This window comes from Ranitomeya imitator, chromosome 3, assembly GCF_032444005.1.
Source record: "Ranitomeya imitator isolate aRanImi1 chromosome 3, aRanImi1.pri, whole genome shotgun sequence".
Taxonomy (NCBI): domain Eukaryota; kingdom Metazoa; phylum Chordata; class Amphibia; order Anura; family Dendrobatidae; genus Ranitomeya; species Ranitomeya imitator.
This window is the reverse complement of record NC_091284.1, coordinates 703375038-703401785: the sequence shown is the minus strand read 5'-3', so window position 1 is coordinate 703401785 and position 26748 is coordinate 703375038. Positions and strand designations below refer to the sequence as shown.

Here is a 26748-nt window from a genome sequence, read left to right as displayed (position 1 = left end):
GCACTCAATACTTGGTCGGGGCTCCTTTTGCATCAATTACTGCATCAATGCGGCGTGGCAAGGACGTGATCAGCCTGTGGCACTGCTAAGGAGTTATGGAAGCCCAGGTTGCTTTTATAGTAGCCTTCAGCTTGTCTGCATTGTCTGGTGTCTCTCATCTTCATCTTGACAATACCCCATAGCTTCTCTATGGGGTTAAGGTCAGGCAAGTTTGCTGGCCAATAAAGCACAGTGACACTGTTGTTTTTAAACCAGGTATTGGTACTTTTGGCAGTGTGGACAGGGGCCAAGTCCTGCTGGAGAATGAAATATCCATCTCCAAAAAGCTTGTCGGCAGAGGGAAGCATGAAATGCTCTAAAATTTCTTGGTAAATGGCTGCGCTGACTTTGGTCTTGAAAAAAACACAGTGTCCCTATACCAGCAGATAACATGGCTCCCGAAACCATCACTAATTGCGGAAACGTCACTCTAGACCTCAAGCATCTTGGATTGTGGCCTTTCCGCTCTTCTTCCAGACTTTGGGACCTTTATTTCCAAATGAAATGCAAAATTTACTTTGCTTGTCAAGTCAGCAGTCTTCCCCATGATTGTGGAGCCTACAGAAACAGACTAAGGGACCTTTTTAAATGCTTAGGAGGCCATTGCAGATGTTTTTTGTTAATTATTCTAATTTACTGAGATAATGACTTTTTCATAATGGGTTTTCATTGGCTGTAAGCCATAATCATCAACATTAACAGAAATAAACACTTGAAATAGATCAGTTCCGTACCGTGCCCGCACGCTCGCTGTCTATATCCACGCTGACTGGATTGGTGGAGGAGGCCCTCCAGCCACTTCCTCCACCATTCAGCGTGTGAAATGGCTGAAGCAATGACATCAGCACAGCGGAGACAGGAACAGAAGCAGAGTGCCTGGGGAACAGGACCGAAGCGAGTATGTGAGGTTTTCTTTTCTTTTTTATTTATGTATATGGGATATTTGGCTGCACATGGTGAGGCTATAGGGGTCCCATCATGGACATGGGGTGGCTATGGGGGCTTATCATGGACATGGGGTGGCTATGCAGCTCTCATGCTAGCCTTGGATAGGCTGTGTGGGGCTCTAATGCTGGCCATAGGGATGCTGTGTGTCGGGCTCTCATGCTGGCCATGGGGAGGCTGTGTGGGGATCATATGCTGAACGTGGGGAGACTGTGTGGACCTCATATGCTGGACATGAGGAGGCTGTGTGGGCCTATATATGCTGGACATGGGGAGGCTGTGTGGGCCTATATATGCTGGACATGGGGAGGCTGTGTGGGCCTATATATGCTGGACATGGGGAGGCTGTGTGGGCCTATATATGCTGGACATGGGGAGGCTGTGTGGGCCTATATATGCTGGACATGGGGAGGCTGTGTGGGCCTATATATGCTGGACATGGGGAGGCTGTGTGGGCCTATATATGCTGGACATGGGGAGGCTGTGTGGGCCTATATATGCTGGACATGGGGAGGCTGTGTGGGCCTATATATGCTGGACATGGGGAGGCTGTGTGGGCCAATATATGCTGGACATGGGGAGGCTGTGTGGGCCTATATATGCTGGACATGGGGAGGCTGTGTGGGCCTATATATGCTGGACATGGGGAGGCTGTGTGGGCCTATATATGCTGGACATGGGGAGGCTGTGTGGGCCTATATATGCTGGACATGGGGAGGCTGTGTGGGCCTATATATGCTGGACATGGGGAGGCTGTGTGGGCCTATATATGCTGGACATGGGGAGGCTGTGTGGGCCTATATATGCTGGACATGGGGAGGCTGTGTGGGCCTATATATGCTGGACATGGGGAGGCTGTGTAGGACTCATTCAATATATAAAAGAGGCTGTATTAGGCTATGTGCACAAGCTGCAGATTTGACGCTGCGGATCTGCAGCAGTTTTCAATGAGTTTACAGTACCATGTAAACCTATGGAAAACAAAATCCGCAGTGCACATGCTGTGGAAAAAACTACACGGAAACGCAGCGGTTTATATTGCTGTAGCATGTCAATTCTTTATGCGGATTCCGCAGCGGTTTACAACTGCTCAATAGGAATCTGCAGGTGTAAAACCGCAGGCGGAATCTGCACAAAAAAAAGCAGAAAAACAGCGGTAAATCCCTAGAGAGGTTTACCTGTGGATTTACCAAAATCAGTGCGGAAAAATCCGCACACCATTCCGCAGCGTGTGCACATAGCCTTAGAGTTCAAATGGTATATAGGGAGATGTCAGCATACTTAATTCTGCTCAATATTAAGTGATATTGATATTAATCATAAATGTTGATATTAATATTGAACTTAATTCATTTCAGCCTATGGGTTCGGCCCTCCACAACAGTCATGGTCTCTCATGTGGCCCCTCGAGAAAATTAATTGCTCACCCCAGCTCTATAATATGAGTTTCACTTTTTGTACTGAAGAACTGAAAAAAAATTACTTATAAACGTTGATGATGATGTACAACAACAAATTGTATTGTGGTACAGTGTTGGCCAGAAAAATTGATGTGAATACTTTTCTGCTCAATGATGACAAAAGTATCCTAGGAGTGATACCTTTATTGGCTAACCAGAAAATAATAATATGATATTTTCTGGTTAGCCAATAAAGGCATCACTCTTAGGATACTTTTGTCATCATTGGGCAGAAAAGTATTCACATAAACTATGATGATATTCTAATTTTGTGAGAAACACCTGTACCCTTTTTTTCCCCCAAACAGAAAAATCACCTGTGAAATATCAATACTATAAATGTAATGTTTATTGCAGATAGCTTATAAGGCGGGAATGGTTTTGTATGGCTCATGGAGACTGATTGGCTTCTGAAGACTGGATTTCCTCTCCACATTCAAAGCGCACAAAATCCAACACCTCTACTCCATGTGGCTGGAGATACTGTCCTACAGTCAGGCTGGGCTCCAGCAGGAAAGGCTGGGCCAACATTCGGGTTTCTGCATCTCCGGCAGATTCATCTTCTACAGATCCCACTGATAAGGGATTCATGCCTACTACATGCTGGCCAAGTCTACGACCAAGTTCAGTAATGTTGCTTGTAGAACTTGCAGCAGTCTTTCTGCATACAACTAATGACCCATATTTGCCAAAGGACATGTTTTTCAAAGACGGTAGGTCAGCCTGTAAAGTGCCATGCATGTACCAGCCAATAAACATGTCAGGAGAAACCATGGCCCATGCAGCCCTTCTCAGTAGCATGTTTTCTCCAAGTTTTCCTTAAAAAAAAAAAAAGAAGAAAAAACACAAATAAGCGATGTGAGGTCAAATGTTCAATTAAAATAAAATACATCAGTTATTAAAAAGAAATCTGTCAGCAGATTTTTTGCTATGTAATCCAAGAGCAGCATAGCACATGAGACCTAGTGAGGCAGTGGTAATCTCTTGTGGATAAAACTCCGATTGTATTGAAACTACAACGCAGCCGGGTAAGTGTCACATTGCCAAAATCATGCTCACTTTCCCTATATTGTACTGCTCTCAGATTAGTTAAAACTTGCCTGAAAGTGGAATATTTGGAACACTACATATCAAAGTTAACTGTCAATTGTGGAGTTATAGAATGTTGATGCATTCCAGTGTGTATATAGTTTAATATTGGAAAATGAAGCTGGTGACAACAAGACAGACTAGGAGATAAATCTTTACAAGCAATAATAAGTCTGTCTACACTACGGTTATTTTCTTTTACCTTTCCTCCCCCTTCCCCACCCCACCACTCCCTTTACCCATGATCCCGTATATGTATCTATGGTCGAAGCATATATCAATACAAAATTAATGCATAAAGTATGTTGTTATGTTTAAAAGTTTAATAAAAATACCTAAACCAAAACTTGCCTGAAAGAGCGCTAAAAAAGCAACAACCGCCAAACAGAATATACATATGCACAGCAAGACTTTAAAAACCGTGAAGTGGCTAAAAGAAGTGACCGGTCTACTCTGTTGGCTTCCTCCTGGAAGCCGCCACTATCTTATATAACGTTTAAAAAAAATATTCAGTTGGAAAAAATATCACAATAAACATCAAAGAAGACACATTGGGAAAAACACAGTCAGCGTTTTCCTGAAGCTTAAAAAACGATCCAGGTAAGGCTACGTTCACACTAGCGTCATGCGACGCAGCATCGTCGACGCACAACGACGCATGCGTCATGCGCCCCTATCTTTATCATTGGGGACGCATGCATTGCGTTGTCATGCATTTTTGTGAAAACGCACGACGCATGCGTCGTTTCACCACACCTGGGTGGCGTCGGAGACGCTACATGTTGCATTTTTGTAGCGTCTAAAAAACGCATGCGTCGCACGTGCGTCGTCATTGCGTTACAATTTCCCATTGAAACCAATTGACAACGCACGTGACGCAAGTGCGTGCGTCGTGCGTGCGTTGTGCGACGCATGCGTCGTTAAATAAAATTACACAAAAAAGTGTCTAGACAGTGTCTAGACAGTGAAGACAGTGATAAAAACATCCCCCATATATAAAGAAAATGTTTGGATTGTTTGTCACTTCTGCTGCAGCATCTACAGACAACACACCAGACCAGACATCTTCATCTGCTGTCCAGAGATGTAAGTATAGAATGATTCTGTGCATTTTCTACATGTTTTATTTTTAAATTGTTTTTGCAAGTTGTGTATTATATTCTGCACTGTGGTTGTGTAAAGACATTGTTGTATTTTTAGTCTGGTTGTGATGTATGGCGTTGTATAGGATGGCGTTTCATTGTCTCCGGCCTTGATTATTGTTCTTTCCAGGATAGATTTTTCTTTTCCATTTATTGGTTTGGGGGTGTTTTTTGTATTCAGTTGTGATGTATTTTTCTTGCGTTATATGATGGCGTTTAATTGTCTCTGGCCATGTTGGTTTTATTGTAAAGTATGGTAGTATAGAATGATTCTGCGCCCTTTTATTAAATGTAATAATTTATATTGCAAGTTGTGTATTATGTTCTGCACTGTGGTTGTGTAAAGACATTGTTGTATGTTTCTGGTTGTGATGTATGGCGTTGTATGGCCTTTTATTGTCTCCGGCCCTGTCGGTTTTATTGTAAAGTATGGTAGTATAGAATGATTCTGCGCCCTTTTATTAAATGTAATAATTTTTATTGCAAGTTGTGTATTATGTTCTGCACTGTGGTTGTGTAAAGACATTGTTGTATGTTTCTGGTTGTGATGTATGGCGTTGTATGGCCTTTTATTGTCTCCGGCTCTGTCGGTTTTATTGTAAAGTATGGTGGTTTTATCCAGGATTGCCGTTTCTGTCCTTAATTTTTTTGGGTTGTTAATTTTTTTCTTTCAAAAATCTATTGTGTTTTTTGGGTTGCTCCGTGCATACTGTTATTCCAAATTTTTTTTTGCTTTTTTAAATATAAATGTTTGTTTTTTTAATCAGTTTGGTATTTAAGGTCGTTATATTTAGGGTTTTTTTTTTTTGTTAATTTTTTTTTTTTTTAATTGTCACGTATGGCGGTATGGTTTTGCTTTTCTTTTGACTTTTTGCAATCAATGTAGTAAACATTTTTTTAAACAAAACTGTCTTTTTGGATTACGACATAGGGTCTGTTGTGTATTTGTTTTGTTATCTTTAGGCTTTTGTTTACTCTGGCATTGTGTTGTCTCTGCCATTGTTTTTTGTTTCAATGTGGCAGTGTTGTTTGCTCAGCGTTAGTTCAGTTGGCATTAGTGCAATGTTCTTTGTGGTTGAAATGTAAATGTATTTTTTTTTTTATATTTTACTATGTTCCGCTGTATTGTGCATAGGATAAATTTTATTTTGTTTTTTTTTGGGGGGATATGGGGAGTGGTGGGAGGGTGGGGTGGTGGAGGAGGTAGGGAGAACAATTTTTATCTTGCCAACATTAATATTTTCCAATTATTCTAGGTTTCACAACGGGCCCATGATGACCCCTTGGACATAGACCTCATGGTTGCATCCATTCAGGAGCGAGGCCCGTTGTGGGACAGCCGTGACCCCCGGCACGCGGACCAGGGCGTGTTGCGCCGTTTGTGGATTGAGGTGGCAAAATCGCTGTGGGATGGCTTCGACAGCTCTTCCCCCGCGGTCAAAGATAAATTTCGTAAGTATTTCCATAATGCTGCTCTGACCCATCATGCCAGGATACACAACCGTCTGTGATGTCTTCTATTGGGATTGCACACGGTTGCGTTATCAATTTAAATATTTTCTCTCAAACTAATTTTTTTTTTTTTACTTTATACACAGTTAAACAATTGAAGACCAGATGGCGCTCCATGAAGGACCGTTTCAAGAGGGGCCTGAAAAAGGAGGGACAGACTCGTAGTGGTGCTGCAGCTTCAAGGACCTCAATCTACAAATACAATCGTATTTTGCAATTCCTGCGACCGGTCCTTGAAAACCGAGAGTAAGTATAGTACCTATTCACACACCTAGTTTAGAAAACATGCATATTCACGTACTATACAGCCACGTAGTTTATTGCCCAGCCATTTATTTTGGCAAGTACGAAGTATACAGAACACAGAAATATAGTCGATTGGCCATGCCCGGGCAATATTTCATAGTGGAGTAGTATATTGCCCATCCAGGTGTATCCCAGACTTTTTAAAAAAAAAAGGAAAAATATAGTACACACGGCATACCTTCTACTCCAAGGCAGGTTATGTTCCCATGGTTGCTCAGCTCGCAGGACCTGTGATGACGTCTCGGTCACATGACCGTGACGTCATGGCAGTTCGGACGATAAGCGTAATTGTCGGGCGTTACAAACGGCAAACATGGGTGACTATTTTGAAATAAATAAATGTATTCTATTTTTAATATTGATGCGGCATATGCAGTGTCAATATTAAAATTTGGTTAACATTAACGGCGGCAATGGATACCGCCGGTAAAGTTAATTAATGACAGGGGAGTATGCGGGCGACGGGCCTTCACTGCGGGGAGTAAGGAGCGGGCATTTTAATCAGGCCTGTCACCCGCGCTGATTGGTCGCATCAGCCATGTCAGGCAGCTGGCCGGTTCAATCAGCAAACCGTTACGACTGACTGAACTAACCCTTAACATTACTGTTAAGGGTTAGTTCAGTCAGTCGTAACGGTTTGCTGTGTGGCCTGCCCTCATATGTATATATTAATAGTGTGTGATGCAATGTTTACTTTTACACAGGTGGTGACGAATGTGAAATGTTATATTTTGTATACTAATGGTTTCCTTATGTTTTCACAGAACACACAGCAGCACCCGCGAGCCTGTCCGACCCTCTGGAGCGGTCCTTCGTGAATCGCCATCTGACCCGTCACAGCCATCCCACAGCGAGAGCAGGTCTGCACCACCACAATCTGGCGAACCGGCAGCCGGTCCATCAGATGTTCCCCTGGCCGAGGCCTCTGTCGCTCCTTCCTTCAGGTCTTCCCGACAGCGTCAGCGGGCCTCGGACAGGGCGGTCCTGCCCGAATTTTTACATTTGAGCACGGTCTTCCAGAATTGTTTCAAGGCGCTGGGCGATAGAATGGACACAGCTGTGGCCAAAATCGACCGGCGTCTTGAAACAATGGAATCGGAGCTCTCGAGGCCGGCCAAACATTTTTTTTAGTGCCATTGAGAAGGGCATGGTGGAACATCTTACGCCGGAACTCCAGATTTCGGTGATGCATGCCTGCAACAACACATACGTCACTGCTCTGCAGCAGGCTCGGGTCATGCAGTCAGCAACTACAATGCCCGCAGTACCATCGCTGGCTGCCATGGCTCCGACTCCTGCTGCACAGCACCAACAGAGTTACGCGTGCCGAGGGCCACCGCCGCCGCCACCGCCACCACAGAACAGAGCCCCAAATTTCTGCTCCTGCCAGGCCTTCAAGGGCACAAAGACGGGAAGCCGACCCACACCCAGAGGGAGAGAGGAGGAAAAAAAAGAAGACGACTAGCACTACAACGTCGGCTATGGCTGCTCCACAAACAAGCACACAAAGTACCCAGCCTGGGTCTACCAGGAGCACACCCAGTACCCAGCCTGGGTCTACCCGGAGCACACCCAGTACCCAGCCTGGGTCTACCCGGAGCACACCCATTACTCAGCCTGGGTCTACCCGGAGCAGGAGTAGCCAGCCTAGGACACTGGTCGTCCCTCCTCCCTCACCTCCTGCGTTGGCAGTATCGCCACAGTGTACTGGCTGGATTGACGTCGGCATCCCGTCTAGTGTTTTAGAGTATGCTGGTTCCTCCCCCTCAGTCTCCTCAACACACACCAAAAGTGGAGGATATCAATCCCCCTTAATTGCTGACATTGATACCCCATAACTTACCCATTTTTTTTTTTGTGTCCCAAATAAATTTGTTAATTTGTTCAAAAATACTGAGTTTTTCTTTGTCTAAAATAAAGTTTGCACCAAATCACACCGTGCGCCGCATAAACAAATCTTGTGTTTGTAACACCTGATGTGCAATGTCTGACACTATTTTATCAATATTTTTTAACATTTTTTTTAGGGCTGTCGCTCATTGTACTATGAGATGTTACAAACACAAAGAGCATTGCACAATATATCAATTTTAAAAGGTACCATCACAACGATTTCATTAACGATATAGTTGGTTTTTGTCACTTAAGGTACCTTCACAGTAAACGACGCTGCATCGATCTAGACAACGATCCGGATCGCTGCAGCGTCGCTGTTTGGTCGCTGGAGAGCTGTCACACAGACCGCTCTCCAGCGACCAACGATGCCGGTAACCAGGCTAAACATCGGGTTACTAAGCGCAGGGCCGCGCTTAGTAACCCGATGTTTACCCTGGATACCATCCTAAAAGTAAAAAAAACAAACACTTAATACTTACCTACCGCTGTCTGTCCCCGGCGCTGTGCTTCTATGTTCTGGCTGTGAGCACAGCGGCCGGAAAGCAGAGCGGTGACGTCACCGCTCTGCTTTCCGGCCGATGTGCTCACAGTGAGTGCAGGAAAGCACAGCGCCGAGGGACAGACAGCCGAAGGTAAGTATGAAGTGTTTGTTTTTTTTAACTTTTAGGATGGTAACCAGGGAAGCGCGGCCCTGCGCTTAGTAACCCGATGTTTACCCTGGTTACCAGCGAAGACATCGCTGAATCGGTGTCACACACGCCGATTCAGCGATGTCAGCGGGAGAGCCAGCGACCAAAGAAAGGTCTGGCCCTCTAGCCCCAACCAGTGACATCACAGCAGGATTCTGATCGCTGCTGTGTGTCAAACTAAACGATATCGCTAGCCAGGACGCTACAACGTCACAGATCGCTAGCGATATCGTTTAGTGGGAAGGTACCTTTAGATTGGGAGATTGTAGGTCTCAGCGAATGATCAGGAACTTTTTTGGTTAACTGATCACACGCTGTCATTGTTGGATCGGCGTGTTTGACACCGATCCAGCGATGTCTTTGCTGTAAACAAGGGAATATTACTAGCGCAGTGTTTTAAACAATCAAAAAAGTGAAAAATACCAAAAAATACTACAAACTTATTACGGTGTCAACCACGTCCCTCGCCGTCATCTTCCCGCAGTGACTGACACTGTCATTCCCGGCCGTAAAGTAAAGCAGAGCACACCGTTGACTTAATAATAAACGCTGTGCTGTGCTTTAGGGCTGGCACAGTACGGAAAGCTGATGGCGATGGACGTGTCACACACCGGAATGTAAGGTTATTTTCTTTTTTTTTTACATTTACAATGGTAAACTGGGAAAACATCGTGAGTGCGGCCATGCGCTTCATAACAATGTTTACCCAGATTACACGGGGACTTGCTCTTTCTTTGTTCGCTGGAGAGCTGTCTGTGTGACAGCTCTCCAGCAACCACGCGACGACTAACAACGATCACGGTCCGGTCGTATCACTGGTCGGGATCGTTGGCTAATCGTTTTATTACGGTACCTTAAGAATATTGGTCAGGTGAGGTGGTAGCAATGTTCACAGTGTCGCCACTATTTGACTCTGGACGTATTCTAGCATCCTGAGTGCAATAGTGTTAACTCAGTTGAGTTTTGCCAACATGATCGTCTCCCTCCTTGTCAAGACAGGTTCCATATGCAAATAGTCTGCAAGATTAAAAATGGTTGACAAGGTGGGAGCCGATCATGTTATATTTCAAAACTATGGAACACACGGCTGAACAATTTTTTTGTTTTGTCAGTCAATTTGGGTACTGGTGCTAACAAATTTTGTGGGACACACATTAGTTTCTAGAACATTGGATTTTAAATTTTGTTTACTTTGGAAAAACATATGGGAGATTTGTTTTGTTGAAACGGAAAGGCACAAGAACTTTATTTCAAAACACAACGCATTAGAAATTCAGGGGACATTAACAACATTTAAATAACATTACATAGGCTGGTAAAATGTCATGGACTCAACAGTGTTTACATGACAGTTTTTTTATTGTATCATAATACCAAGATGAATTAAACCATTTGATCTTGCCATGAAACACGCCCAACATCTGAAACAAAGTATGCAGCAAATCGGTCCCTCATATGAGCAATGTCCAAAGTTGTCCTCAGAGGATGATCTTGATAATCAGGCAATGGATTTGGTATGGGTTCATCGAGTTCCACGTTGACTCTCTCTTTATCAATAATATAATTGTGGAGAACCACACAAGCCTTCACCACCTCATCCACTGTCTCAATTTTCAAATTTATAGCGGATCCCAAGATACGCCATTTGGAGACAAGGATTCCAAAGGCGCACTCCACAGTTCTTCTGGCCCTGGACAGTCTATAATTAAAAATACTTTTTGTGTGGTCCAACCCCCGACTGGAGTACGGTTTCAGTAGGTTGCCACTCATTTGAAAAGCCTCATCCCCAACCACAACAAATGGCATGGCCGGGCCTTCGGTGTTGGGAAGAGGTCGTGGCTGTGGGAAATTAAAATTGTTCTCGTATAATCTTCGGCCCATGTCAGACTCCTTAAATGTCCGTGAATCATTTGCACGGCCAAACGCTCCAATGTCCACGGCGAGAAACCTGCAGTCCACACCGGCAATTGCCATGAGCACGGTGGAAAAGTATTTTTTATAATTAAAAAACAGAGATCCACTTCTTGCAGGCTTTGTAATCCTAATGTGCTTCCCATCCACTGCTCCAATACAGTTAGGGAAAGAACACAGTTGTTCAAATTTTTGGGCGTTGGCCTGCCATAATTCAGTTGTAGGGATGGGTAAAAATTCCTCCCGGAGGTTGTCCCACAATGCGCGGCATGTGTCGGCAATAATACCAGAAAGTGTGGAGACTCCAATCCGAAACTGGAAATGCAGTGATCTCAAGGTCTCTCCGGTAGCCAGGAAACTGACAAGAAGAAAAATAAATAAATTTAATTAAGCCCTCTGTGACCTTAGACGTACTATCCCGTCGAGGTGCCCTGGGCTTATCTGACCCTGGACGGGATAGTACGTCATAGCCGATCGGCCGCGCTCACGGGGGGAGCGCGGCCGATCGCGGCCGGGTGTCAGCTGCTTATCGCAGCTGACATCCGGCACTATGTGCCAGGAGCGGTCACGGACCGCCCCCGGCACATTAACCCCTGGCACACCGCGATCAAAGATGATCGCGATGTGCCGGCGGTGCAGGGAAGCACCGCGCAGGGAGGGGGCTCCCTGCGGGCTTCCCTGAGCCCCCCGCAGCAACGCGATGTGATCGCGTTGCTGCGAGGGTCTCCTCACCTCCCTCCCTGCTCGAACCCCGGATCCAAGATGGCCGCGGATCCGGGTCCTGCAGGGAGGGAGGTGGCTTCACAGAGCCTGCTTAGAGCAGGCACTGTGAAGGCTGCAGCGCTGCATGTCAGATCAGTGATCTGACAGAGTGCTGTGCAAACTGTCAGATCACTGATCTGTGATGTCCCCCCCTGGGACAAAGTAAAAAAGTAAAAAAAATTTTTTCCAAATGTGTAAAAAAAATAAAAAAAATATTCCAAAATAATGAAAAAAAAAAAAAATATTATTCCCATAAATACATTTCTTCATCTAAATAAAAAAAAAAAAACAATAAAAGTACACATATTTAGTATCGCCGCGTCCGTAACGACCCGACCTATAAAACTGTCCCACTAGTTAACCCCTTCAGTAAACACCGTAAGAAAAAAAGAAAAAAAACGAGGCAAAAAACAACGCTTTATTATCATACCGCCGAACAAAAAGTGGAATAACACGCGATCAAAAGGACAGATATAAATAACCATGGTACCGCTGAAAGCGTCATATTGTCCCGCAAAAAAAGAGCCGCCATACAGCATCATCAGCAAAAAAATAAAAAAGTTATAGTCCTGAGAATAAAGCGATGCAAAAATAATTATTTTTTCTGTAAAATAGTTTTTATCGTATAAAAGCACCAAACCATAAAAAAATGATATAAATGAGGTATCGCTGTAATCGTACTGACCCGAAGAATAAAACTGCTTTATCAATTTTACCAAACGCGGTATAAACGCCTCCCCCAAAAGAAATTCATGAATAGCTGGTTTTTGGTAATTCTGCCTCACAAAAATCGGAATAAAAAGCGATCAAAAAATGTCACGTGCCCGAAAATGTTACCAATAAAAACGTCAACTCGTCCCGCAAAAAAGACCTCACATGACTCTGTGGACTCAAATATGGAAAAATTAGAGCTCTCAAAATGTGGTAACGCAAAAAATATTTTTTGCAATAAAAAGGGTCTTTCAGTGTGTGACGGCTGCCAATCATAAAAATCCGCTAAAAAACTCGCTATAAAAGTAAATCAAACCCCCCTTCATCACCCCCTTAGTTAGGGAAAAATAAAAAAAAATGTATTTATTTCCATTTTCCCATTAGGGCTAGGGTTAGGGCTAGGGCTAGGGTTAGGGTTAGGGCTAGGGTTAGGGCTAGGGTTAGGGCTAGGGTTAGGGTTAGGGCTAGGGTTAGGGCTAGGGTTAGGGCTAGGGTTAGGGTTAGGGTTGGGGCTACAGTTAGGGTTGGGGCTAAAGTTAGGGTTAGGGTTTAGATTACATTTACAGTTGGGAATAGGGTTGGGATTAGGGTTAGGGGTGTGTCAGGGTTAGAGGTGTGGTTAGGGTTACCGTTGGAATTAGGGTTAGGGGTGTGTTTAGATTAGGGTTTCAGTTATAATTGGGGGGTTTCCACTGTTTCGGCACATCAGGGGCTCTCCAAACACGACATGGCGTCCGATCTCAATTCCAGCCAATTCTGCGTTGAAAAAGTAAAACAGTGCTCCTTCCCTTCCGAGCTCTCCTGTGTGCCCAAACAGGGGTTTACCCCAACATATGGGGTATCAGCGTACTCAGGACAAATTGGACAACAACTTTTGTGGACCAATTTCTCCTGTTACCCTTGGGAAAATACAAAACTGGGGGCTAAAAAATAATTTTTGTGGGAAAACAAAAAGATTTTTTATTTTCACGGCTCTGCGTTATAAACTGTAGTGAAACACTTGGGGGTTCAAAGTTCTCACAACACATCTAGATAAGTTCATTGAGGGGTCTAGTTTCCAATATGGGGTCACTTGTGGGGGGTTTCTACTGTTTAGGTACATTAGGGGCTCTGCAAACGCAATGTGACGCCTGCAGACCAATCCATCTAAGTCTGCATTCCAAATGATGCTCCTTCCCTTCCGAGCCCTCCCATGCGCCCAAACGGTGGTTCCCCCCCACATATCGGGTATCAGCGTACTCAGGACAAATTGGACAACAACATTTAGGGTCCAATTTCTCCTGCTAACCTTGGAAAAATACAAAACTGGGGGCTAAAATATAATTTTTGTGGAAAAAAAATATTTTTTATTTGCATGGCTCTGCGTTATAAACTGTAGTGAAATACTTGGGGGTTCAAAGCTCTCACAACACATCAAGATGAGTTCCTTAGGGGGTCTACTTTCCAAAATGGTGTCACTTGTGGGGGGTTTCTACTGTTTAGGTACATTAGGGGCTCTGCAAACGCAATGTGACGCCTGCAGACCATTCCATCTAAGTCTGCATTCCAAATGGCGCTCCTTCCCTTCCGAACCCTCCCATGCGCCCAAACGGTGGTTCCCCCCCACATATGGGGTATCAGCGTACTCAGGACAAATTGGACAACAACTTTTGGGGTCCAATTTCTCCTGTTACCCTAGGGAAAATACAAAACTGGGGGCTAAAAAATAATTTTTGTGGGAAAAAAATGTTGTTTTATTTTTATGGCTCTGCATTATAAACTTCTGTGAAGCCCTTGGTGGGTCAAAGTGCTCACCACACATCCAGATAAGTTCCTTAGGGGGTCTACTTTCCAAAATGGTGTCACTTGTGGGGGGTTTCAATGTTTAGGCACATCAGTGGCTCTCCAAACGCAACATGGCGTCCCATCTCAATTCCTGTCAATTTTGCATTGAAAAGTCAAACGGCGCTCCTTCCCTTCCGAGCTCTCCCATGCGCCCAAACAGTGGTTTACTGCCACATATGGGGTATCAGCGTACTCGGGACAAATTGGACAACAACTTTTGAGGTCCAATTTCTTCTCTTACCCTTGGAAAAATAAAAAATTGGGGGCAAAAATATAATTTTTGTGAAAAAATATGATTTTTTATTTTTACGGTTCTGCATTATAAACTTCTGTGAAGCACTTAGTGGGTCAAAGTGCTCACCACACCTCTAGATAAGTTCCTTAGGGGGTCTACTTTCCAAAATGGTGTCACTTGTGGGGGGTTTCAATGTTTAGGCACATCAGTGGCTCTCCAAACGCAACATGGCGTCCCATCTCAATTTCTGTCAATTTTGCATTGAAAAGTCAAATTGCGCTCCTTCCCTTCCGAGCTCTCCCATGCGCCCAAACAGTGGTTTACTGCCACATATGGGGTATCAGCGTACTCAGGACAAATTGGACAACAACTTTTTGGGTCCAATTTCTCCTGTTACCCTTGGTAAAATAAAACAAATTGGAGCTGAAGTAAATTTTTTGTGTAAAAAAAGTTAAATGTTCATTTTTATTTAAACATTCCAAAAATTCCTATTAAACACCTGAAGGGTTAATAAACTTCTTGAATGTGGTTTTGAGCACCTTGAGGGGTGCAGTTTTTAGAATGGTGTCACACTTGGGCATTTTCTATCATATAGACCCCTCAAAATGACTTCAAATGAGACGTGGTCCCTAAAAAAAAATGGTGTTGTAAAAATGAGAAATTGCTGGTCAACTTTTAACCCTTATAACTCCCTAACAAAAAAAAAAATTGGTTCCAAAATTATGCTGATGTAAAGGAGACATGTGGGAAATGTTACTTATTAAGTATTTTGTGTGACATATCTCTGTGATTTAATTGCATAAAAATTCAAAGTTTGAAAATTGCGAAATTTTCAAAATTTTCGCCAAATTTCCGTTTTTTTCACAAATAAACGCAGGTACTATCAAATAAATTTTACCACTATCATGAAGTACAATATGTCACGAGAAAACAATGTCAGAATCACCAGGATCCGTTGAAGCGTTTCGGAGTTATAACCTCATAAAGGGACAGTGGTCAGAATTGTAAAAATTGGCCTGGTCATTAACGTGCAAACCACCCTTGGGGGTAAAGGGGTTAATTACATTGTTATGAAATAAATTTTCCTTTTTAACTCCAATCCCCCACCCCACAAAACCAAAACACGTTACTTTAAAAAATGGCAAGAACATATAAATCCTTCACATTGCATTACGTACCGTAGAGTCACCAGCAGACGTTCTTCGGGGGAAATTGATTTACGGAGCTGCGTGTCCTGCCTGGAAATGGCTCCTTCCACCAGACGCAGCAGATATCGGAAGCTGTTTTGAGACATCCTGGTGTACTCAAAGTTTTTCTCCTGGTTGTCATTTAACTCGCCAAACAAACAATGGTAGGCTCCACGACTCTCTCGGACTTCCACTATAGGGTGTAGCCAAAAACGCCGACGACTCCTTCTCCGTAGTTTTTCTCTTTTCCTCTGTTCATGACAGGCAATAGCGTAAGCAACAGCAATGGCAAAATCCAGCTCCATATTGAGGTAGATACTCTCCATGGGACGCTCCATCTTCATGCTGTATGGTAGGAATTTATCTATGCCGGGGTATATATACCACAATTCCATTATACCCACCCTCATCTATCCATTGGTGGCATTATCTAGTGTCTAGACACTAGACCCACCCTCTTCTATTCATTGGTGGTATTATCTAGTGTCTAGACACTAAATTGTGTTGAAAAATGACATCATTGTTTGACAACGCATTCGTTGGAAAACGCTGCGTTTTTCGGAAAAACGCACAAAAAACGCAGCGTTTTACGACGCATCCGTTCGACGCATGCGTCAAAAAAGGTGCGTTTTTGCGTGCGTTTCCGATGCGTCGTGCGTTGCGTCGGCGACGCTGCGTCGCATGACGCTAATGTGAACGTAGCCTAAGTTGGTGTCACATTTTGTTGCAGACATTTCTGCATGTAAAACCGGTCTCCTGGCTGGAAAATCGTGTTTCCGTGGCATTTTTCCAATTGATTAGGATGGGTGAAAAACACTGTAAAAGCAATGAAACAATTGACATGTGGAAGATCTGAAACTGCTTCAAATCGGCAAGGAAAAAAATGAGCAGCATTTCAGGAATCTCATTCACTTTGCTGAGAGTGAAATGCTGTATTTTTCGAGGCAAAAAAACGTGCGAAAAATGCAGAGCTTGAACATACCCTAAATAAAGACCATGTGCACAAACCCTTAAATGGGTATTCCCATCTAAGCTTTTCAGGTCTAAGCTCCGACCATTCAAGGTGGAGTTGCAGAAAGTCACACTTCAGTTTCCATAACTCATTTATTTCTATGGAAGTCACAGAAACGGCATATCTTTTCCGTCAGTGAAGGGAGTTATTTCTGGATGAGATAGGAGTAGCACATTAAAGATATGCTCAACATTTTACAATTTAATTAAAGAATAAAAAAGTGAGCGAGTGAATGGGACATACATGAGTAGATATGGAAAATGATATATAGGACATATTTTGCATTTACATTCCCCACAAGCATTTTTCTCCCAATTGTATAACTTACCAATGACGATCAAAGCATGAATAATATTAATTTAATTTGAACAGTAAATGGATTATCAAACACACGCAATATTTAGTCTACATCCAGCTTAAAGGACTTGTTCATTTGCTGCGTTTCTGCAATGGGGGAAAAAAATTGAATTAGACCTACAGGTAATTCAGTTTCTAGGAACGCTTCTCATGACAGCACCACAGGATGTTACTGCCCTAATAGGGACAGGAAACGCAAAGAGTTCTAATAGCCCACCACACTTCCTCTCCCCAGTGTTTTTCTAAAGGACCACACCAGCATGAATGCTTAAATATTTTTTTACACCAAGCAATGATACAAACAAAAACAGTAGGGTGGGAATTACCATTGCTGTCGTGGAGGGCTCCTAGAAACTGAATTACCAGTAAGTCTAGTTCTATTTTCTTAAGTCACCCACTGCAACAGCACCACAGAACGAATGCCAAAGAATAGGTTTAGGGAGAGACAATGGTCCGGAGAACTGTTCTCTCCCAAAGGCCAAATCTGTATTAGACATTAGAACTAGTTTATAATGTTTAGAGAAGGTATGGACACAGGGCCAGGTAGTGGCTCTGCAGATCTGCTCGGTGGAAGTGATTGCCCTGTAAAGGGAATCTGTCACCTGAATTTGGCGGGCTATGTAAATGCCCTGTTTTCGGTCCGATGGGCGGTGTTTCTTCTTTTTTCTCCACCCAATCCTTCCCCGCAAAGCCGGAAAGCATTACTGCGCATGCGCCGGTGCACTATGTCCCGGAACACAGAGAAACACTTCCGGAACATAGTACGCATGCGCAGTAATACCGTATATACTCGAGTATAAGCCGACCCGAGTATAAACCGACCCCCCTAATTTTGCCACAAAAAAACTGGGAAAACCTATTGACTCGAGTATAAGCCTAGGGTGGAAATGCAGCATTTACCGGTGAATTTCAAAAACAAAAATAGATCATTATTTCCCCATAGCTGTGCCATATAGTGCTCTGCACTGTTCATATTGCCCCATAGCTGTGCCATACTGTGCTCTGCAGCGTCCATGTCTCCCATAGCTCTGCCCCATACTGTGCTCTGCAGCGTTCATGTCTCCCATAGCTCTGCCCCATACTGTGCTCTGCACCGTTCATGTCTCCCATAGCTCTGCCCCATACTGTGCTCTGCACCGTTCATGTCTCCCATAGCTCTGCCCCATACTGTGCTCTGCAGCGTTCATGTCTCCCATAGCTCTGCCCCATACTGTGCTCTGCAGCGTTCATGTCTCCCATAGCTCTGCCCCATACTGTGCTCTGCATCGTTCATGTCTCCCATAGCTCTGCCCCATACTGTGCTCTGCACCGTTCATGTCTCCCATAGCTCTGCCCCATATAGTGCTCTGCAGCGTTCATGTCTCCCATAGCTCTGCCCCATACTGTGCTCTGCACCGTTCATGTCTCCCATAGCTCTGCCCCATACTGTGCTCTGCACCGTTCATGTCTCCCATAGCTCTGCCCCATATAGTGCTCTGCTGCGTTCATGTCTCCCATAGCTCTGCCCCATATAGTGCTCTGCAGCGTTCATGTCTCCCATAGCTCTGCCCCATACTGTGCTCTGCACCGTTCATGTCTCCCATAGCTCTGCCCCATATAGTGCTCTGCAGCGTTCATGTCTCCCATAGCTCTGCCCCATACTGTGCTCTGCAGCGTTCATGTCTCCCATAGCTCTGCCCCATATAGTGCTCTGCAGCGTTCATATCTCCCCATAGATGCTCCACATAAATCTGTGCCACGGCCGCTGCTGCTGCAATAAAAAAAAAAAAAACACACATACTCACCTCTCTTGCTTGCAGCTCCCAGCGTCCGGTCCCGGCGTCTCCCTGCTCTGACTGATCAGGCAGAGGGCGCCACGCACACTATATGCGTCATCGCGCCCTCTGACCTGAACAGTCAGAGCGCAGACGCCGGGAAGATGGATCGGCGCCCGGCGGCTGGAACGTGGACAGGTGAATATAACATACTCACCTAGTCCTGGCGATCCTCGCGCTGTCCCCTCCTGTCACAGCTGGTCTTCGGTGCCGCAGATTCTTTCTCTATCAGCGGTCACCGGCACCGCTGATTAGAGAAATGAATAGGCGGCTCCGCCCCAATGGGAGGTGGAGCCGCCTATTCATATCTCTAATGAGCGGTCCCACGTGACCGCTGAAGAGGGGAAGAAGCTGCAGCACAGAAGCCCGTGGGACGGCAGGGACAGCGCGAGGATCGCTGGGACTAGGTAAGTATTCCTCAGCGCCCTCTCCCCCTCACCCGCCGACCGCATCGCTACCGTGACTCGAGTATAAGCCGAGAGGGGCACTTTCAGCCCAAAAATTTGGGCTGAAAATCTCGGCTTATACTCGAGTATATACGGTACTTTTCGGCTTTGCCCGCAGATGGGCAAAGCATACTGCGTGTGTGTGAGACAAGATTGCATTGTGCATGCGCGAACTGTGGAGGACACCTACTCCAATTCCGGAAAATATTGCGGACAGTGGGGAAGGATGGGGTGTAGGAAAAAAGAAGAAACACCGCCCATCGGATCGGAAACAGGGCATTTAAATAACGCGCCAAATTCAGGTGACAGATTCCCTTTAAGCCCATGAGACACACACAGTGGAGTGAACTTCTCTGGAGGTACCAAGTTCTAGTTCTTGCAAGCTTCACAAATTAGGTTGTTAATCCAATTTGTGATTGTGCTTTTTGCCCTTATGTCCATAGTGTTGAATGAAGATATACTGATCCTTCCTCCAAGATTTTGATAGTTGGACTTTTAGAGTGCTAATCTTTAAACCTTTTTCCAGCCCATTCTGCACGATTTTTGACCACATTTGGATGTAGAGGATCCGAAGAGGTAGAGCCACACCAGGATATGAAAGCTTTCCATATTTTGTTATATATGGGGTTCGTTATCGGCTTTCTACTTTTCTGAAGCATATCTAAGACTTTGTCAGAAAGATTCCTAGCTTTTAGGATGATGCACTCAGAAACCAGGCTGCAAGTTGCAAGATTGCCGATTGATGGGAGAATCAGGGGACCTTCTACTTTCAGGCTCTTCAATGTTCTGAACCAGCTTCTCTTTGGCCAGAGAGGTGCCACTAGGATTGTCTTGATCTTGTCCGTTCTGATTTTCTGTTATGTTCTTAGCAAAACGGAGAGTGGTGGGAAAGCAAATGCTAGTTTGAAATACCAGTCTGATGTGAAAGCATATAACGCTAAACAAGCGTTGTTTGGATTTAGAGAGAAAAATATTCTGCATTAATTTTTTGAAGGTTTGCAAACAGGTCTAACTCTGGTGAACCCTATTTTTTGACTATCATTTGAAATACTTCTGTATTTAGGCCCCATTCCCCTGGGAGAATGATTTCTCTACTGAGAAAGTCTGCTTGGACGTTGCTGGAACCCATTTGATGGAGCAATGACAGGGAGAGGACATGTCACTCTGCCCAAGCAAAAATTCTGGTTCAGAGTTTTTAGGCTTTTGTATTTCGTGCTCACCAGGTGAGCTACTGTGGTTATGTTGTCTGAATATATTTTTGGGTGTGTTCCTTACACCGAGGTCACTGCAGCCTTGAGGGCTTCTTCCACTACTTTAATTTTCCGAAATTGGAAGACCGAAGACTGATTCTTTGAGTCCATAACCCCTGGAACAAGGCCTGGGAGACTGTGGCTCACCATCCTCTTTTGCTGGCATCTGTTGTGTTGCTAGAGGATTCTGATTTCAAGATACTCCTCTGTTTAAATACACTGCTCAAAAAATAAAGGGAACATTAAAATCCCACATCCTAGATATCACTGAATGAAATATTCCAGTTGTGAATCTTTATTAATTACATAGTGTAATGTGTTGAGAACAATAAAACCTAAACATTATCAATGTAAATCACAACTAATATCCCACAGAGGTCTGTAGTTGGAATGATAATCAAAATCAAAGTGGAAAATGAGTTACAGGCTGATCCAACTTCAGTGGAAATGCCTCAAGACAAGGAAATGATGCTCAGTAGTGTGTGTGGCCTCCACGTGCCTGTATAACTTCCCTACAATTCATGGGTGTGCTCCTGATGAGGCGGTGGATGGTCTCCTGAGGGATCTCCTCCCAGACCTGGACTAAAGCATCCGCCAACTCCTGGACAGTCTGTGGTGCAATGTAACATTGGTGGATGGTGCGAGACATGATGTCCCAGATGTGTTCAATCGGATTCAAGTATGGGGAACGGGTGGGCCAGTCCATAGATTCAATGCCTTTATCTTGCAGGATCTGCTGACACACTCCAGCCACATGAGGTCTGGCATTGTTCTGCATTAGGAGGAACCCAGGGCCAACCGCACCAGCATATGGTCTCACAAGGGGTCTGAGGATCTCATCTATGTACCTAGTGGCAGTCAGGCTACCTCTGGTTAGCCCATGGAGGGCTATGCAGCCCTCCAAAGAAATGCCCCCCACACCATTACTGACCCACTGCCAAACTGGTCATGCTGAAAGATGTTGCAGGCAGCAGATCACTCTCCACGGCGTCTTCAGACTCTGTCACGTCTGTCATATGTGCTCAGTGTGAACCTGTTTTCATCTGTGAAGAGCACAGGGCGCCAATGGCAAATTTGCCAATCCTGGTGTTCTGTGGCAAATGCCAAGCGTCCTGCACGGTGTTGGGCTGTGAGCACAACCCCCATCTGTGGACGTCGGGCACTCAGACCATCCTCATGGAGTCAGTTTCTACCCGTTTGTGCAGACAAATGCACATTTGTGGCCTGCGGGAGGTCATTTTGCAGGGCTCTGGCAGTGCTCCTCCTGTTCCTCCTTGCACAAAGGCCGAGGTAGCGGTCCTACTGTTGGGTTGTTGCCCTCCTACGGCCCCCTCCACGTCTCCTGGTGTACTGGCCTGTCTCCTGGTAGCGCCTCCAGCCTCTGGACACTACGCTGACAAGACACAGCAAACCTTCTTGCCACAGCTCGCATTGATGTGCCGTCCTGGATGAGCTGCACTACCTGAGCCACTTGTGGGGGTTGTAGAGTCCGTCTCATGCTACCACGAGTGTGAAAGCACAACCAACATTCAAAGGTGACCAAAACATCATCCAGAAAGCATTGGTACTGAGATGTGGTCTGTGGTCCTTACCTGCAGAACCATTCCTTTATTGAGTGTGTCTTGATAATTGCCAATAATTTCCATCTGTTGTCTATTCCATTTGCACAACAGCATGTGAAATTGATTGTCAATCAGTGTTGCTTCCTAAGTGGACAGTTTCATTTCAAAGAAGTTTGATTTACTTGGAGTTATATTCTGTTGTTTAAGTGTTCCCTTTATTTTTTTGAGCAGTGTATTTTGAATTTAGCCACCAGACGAGTGAAGCCTTTACTTGGCCAGGTAAACAGACTGTTCTGTTTAGGGATCCGGAGGATACGTTCCTGGAGGATAGGATGTAGATCTACAGGATTCTTGTATAGGCCTGAGCCCAATCTACCGCATGCTTACAAGAGGTCATAGAGTCCAGGACTGACATTGTGAACCTCAGAGTATATTGAAAAATCTGGCCCCAAAGATCTAGACATCTACCCAAGCCAAGTACTTATTGGGTTGGGTTCCCACTGGATTCTGCAGATGCAGAGCAAGACAACCGACCTCTCTTCATCAAAGCAAAGGTCCTACCTCATGAAGTCTTCTGCCAGGGCTCCTTAAGACCAAGCGTGTGGACTCCAGAGCAGCATTCCATTGGATGAGCCTCCTCCCCAGGGTCTGATAGGCGCAGGAAGGGAGAACCTATTGCAAACGATGACAGGGCACCTATATCTCTGCAGAATCCACGTGTAAGCCTTATACAGTGGTGCGTCCATTGTGCCGAAGTACCAGCGACCGCGTCTGACGTCACTTCTGGTTTTCGCACGCTGGATTTCAGAGAGAGGAGGAGGAAAGCCAGGAAGCTAAGGGAGGCTCCTGGCTCACAACAATTCTGCTTTGCTCAGAGGAGCAGGGAGAAAAGGTCCTGTGTCCCGGAGGAAACAGGAGCAGCTTCAAGCAGTCTAGCAGTACATGGCGTCTAGAAGGACAATCCAGGTATGATTTAATATATGGATAGTAATACAATACAATAAAAAAGTTTAGTAAATAATAACTGTTTTTTTAAGGGAATCTGTCATCAGGTTGTCACCTAATCTGAGGGCAGCAATATGTAGAGCCAGAGATCACAATTCCAGTGATGTACCACTTACTGGGCTGCCTGGTGTAGTTTTGATAAAACCACTGCTTTATCAACAGGAGATTACCACTAGAGGACTAGTAAACCTAAAGCCATGTAGTCCTCCATATTCATGCCCCACCCCTCACCACTGATTGGCAGCTTTGGGTACACTGCGCATAGACAGAAAGCTGCCAATCAGTTGAGTATCAGAGCCAAGTATTCAGAGAACTGGTAGATCTGTAGCAGAGAAAACATTTTAGAAAACTGCAGCAAGCAGTAAAGTATGGCTACATAGCTGGAATCAGGGTGAATTCATCATGCTGCACTCAGTTGGAGATAGTAAAAATCGGGTGAAAATATATCTATTCTGAAAGAGAAACTTTTTGTAAAGGCCCCGTCACACTAAGCGACGCTGCAGCGATACCGACAACGATCCGGATCGCTGCAGCGTCGCTGTTTGGTCGCTGGAGAGCTGTCACACAGACCGCTCTCCAGCGACCAACGATGCCGGTAACCAGGGTAAACATCGGGTTACTAAGCGCAGGGCCGCGCTTAGTAAGCCGATGTTTACCCTGGTTACCATCCTAAAAGTAAAAAAAACAAACGCTTCATACTTACCTACCGCTGTCTGTCCCCGGCGCTCTGCTTCTCTGTACTGGCTGTGAGCACAGCGGCCGGAAAGCAGAGCGGTGACGTCACCGCTCTGCTTTCCGGCCGCTGTGCTCACAGCCAGAGCAGAGAAGCAGAGCGCCGGGGACAGACAGCGGTAGGCAAGTATGTAGTGGTTGTTTTTTTTACTTTAACGATGGTAACCAGGGTAAACATCGGGTTACTAAGCGCGGCCCTGCGCTTAGTAACCCGATGTTTACCCTGGTTACCAGCGAAGACATCGCTGAATCGGCGTCACACACGCCGATTCAGCGATGTCAGCAGGAGATCCAGTGACGAAACAAAGTTCTGGACTTTCTTCCCCGACCAGCGATATCACAGCAGGGGCCTGATCGCTGCTGCCTGTCACACTGGACGATATCGCTAGCCAGGACGCTGCAACGTCACGGATCGCTAGCGATATCGTCTAGTGTGACGGTACCTTAACTGTCCATACGTGTTTTTTTTTTTTTTTGAGAAGTAACAAATCATTAGCACATGATCAGAAGGATTATTATACATACCAATTGTCATTGCGAGAACATCTTTAAGAAAGGATTCATCTGTCTTCATCTGCAAGATCTCCGTCCCAGGCAGGAAACCCTTAAATATTAAAACACAGTGTACATCTACATAAGCAGAGAGGAACAAGTATTGGGCTACAAGAAGGACTGAAGGACATACAACGTGATCTGAGACAATTCCGCCTACTTAGAAGTCACACTATTTTATGTTGTGACTATGGTAACCCATGCTCACAATACGGGGGTGCAGCTGAATCAAATACAAAGGTTTGGAAAAGTATTCACCAGGGCATTTTGTGTGTCTTGATACATTACAACCTGGAATTTCACTGTTTTTTAGGGTTTGCATCAGTTCATGTAAAGAACATGTCGACAACTCTGAACATTTAGTTTTCTTTTTATTGTGAAACAAACAATAAATAGGACAAAATTACTGAAAATGTCAATGTGCATATTTATTTACCCCCTTAAAGTATTTACCTCCCTTTGCAGCAATGCTGCAAGTCGCTTTGGATAAGTCTCTATGAGATTTCCACATCTTGCCACTGAGATTTTTACCCATTCCTCAAGGCAAAACTGACACAGCTCCCCCAAGTTAGATGGTTTCTTCTGGTGAACAGCAATCTTCAAGTCTGACCACAGATTCTCAATTGGATTTTTTTTTTTAGAACCCAACCCGGTCTTGCACACAGCTGGATTTATTTCAGTAAGAATGGGACTTATGAAGTAAAAAATGCAGTAAGTGAATGCCTGCTAGGTCTTTTATGCCTCAGTAAAATACCTAAAATATTAAAATGATCAAAACAAACAGGGAACCCACTCTAATCGGAAAAATTATGAATTTCATAAGTTAAATATTGAAGAACTATAAAGTAAAAAGAACAAAAACTTATTTTCTTAACTTTTTTTTTACTCTTTAACCCTAATGAAAAACTCGAAAATAATATCTCCCAAAAATGTAAAATAAAAACCACTGCATGTATCACAAAAGCTGTACAAGAGTTATTAAAGTTATGGCTGTTTAAAGCGCAATTTTAGGGGTTTTTCCAAGTAATAGAAAACCCTTTTAAATCTTTGATTTAAGGACTCGCACTCTGAAATATACTACCCCCAAAAAAAGCAATTTATGATTTTATGTCGGAAGCGTGCCAAGCTTAAAGGGAACCTGTCACCCCCCAGGGCATTTTTAAGTAAAAGAGCCACCTTCAGCAGCACTATGGCTGCATTCTGTGAAGGTGGCTGTTATGTTTATTATCCCTAGGAATGCTGAAACAATGACGTTTATAAATTTCCCGCCATACCTCTATTGTGTCCCGGAGGTATGTCTTCTCCCCCGGTGTCACTCCCCTCAGAGCCGTCAATCATGTCCCTCTTGCATCTGTGCGCCACCTCCTGTGTGCGTGTTACATGCCCGGCGCCTGCGCTCTGCAATGAGTTCTGTTATGATGTATTCACACTGCGGGGCTGGGAATCTGGCGCCTGCGCAGTGTAGTGGGTCACCGTGCTCCTCGATAGACGTGCTGAAGTCTCGCGAGACATCGGCACTATCTTCAATGGAGCACAGTGACCCGCTCCACTGCGCAGGCGCCAGATTCCCAGCCCCGCCCACTGCGGGGTGGGATCTGGGGCCTCCGCTACACACAGGCACCTAATGTAAGTTCACGGGCAGCGCGCACGGCGCATGCCTGAGAACTGATTGCAGAGCGCACATGTCGGTCATGTAACAGGCACACAGTAGGCGGAGCACAGACGCAAGAGGGACATAATTGACGGCTCTGAGGCAGGTGACACCGAGGGAGAAGACATACCTCCGAGACACAACAGAAGTATGGCAGGAAATTTATAAAAGTCATTATTTCAGCGTTCCTAGGGATAAGAAACATAAGAGCCACCTTCACAGAATGCAGCCTTAGTCCTGCTGAAGGTGGCTCTTTTACTTAAAAATGCTATGGGGGGGGTGACAGGTTCCCTATAAAATCACCATCACTGGCAGAAACAAGTGAAAATGTCAATGGTTCATATTTCACCAATGTCGCAGAGATATATATATATACAGATACATGCGGTATTGCCTCCATTCAGTTCTGCCATATGTTTTAGCATCATTTCGGTCCAAGTAACTTAACACGGTCTTCATTGCTTCCTTTAATAAAATCACCAAAGAGCAGAGATCTACGAGAGGATGGTTTTACACATTGATATGACTGAATAGACAGTCATGGCCAAAAGTGTTGGCATCCTTGAAATTGTCCAAGGAAATGAAGTATTTCTCCCAGAAAATTATTGCAATTACACATGTTTTGTCATACATGTGTTTATTTCCTTCATGTGTATTGG

The 26748-nt window shown here is 44.7% G+C and overlaps 1 protein-coding gene across 1 annotated transcript in view; it reads right to left on the bottom strand.

Annotated features, from left to right (window-relative positions):
• Nucleotides 1-2775: 2775 nt before the first annotated feature.
• Nucleotides 2776-26748, bottom strand: part of TSFM (Ts translation elongation factor, mitochondrial) — a 41339-nt gene continuing 17366 nt past the window's right edge. Inside the window, exons 5-6 of the mRNA XM_069758607.1 lie at nt 24412-24490; nt 2776-3262 (exon numbers count right to left, since the gene is read on the bottom strand). Of these exons, the coding sequence (XP_069614708.1) occupies nt 2835-3262; nt 24412-24490 (507 nt within the window). The 3' untranslated portion in view covers nt 2776-2834. The remainder of the gene's footprint in view (nt 3263-24411; nt 24491-26748) is intronic.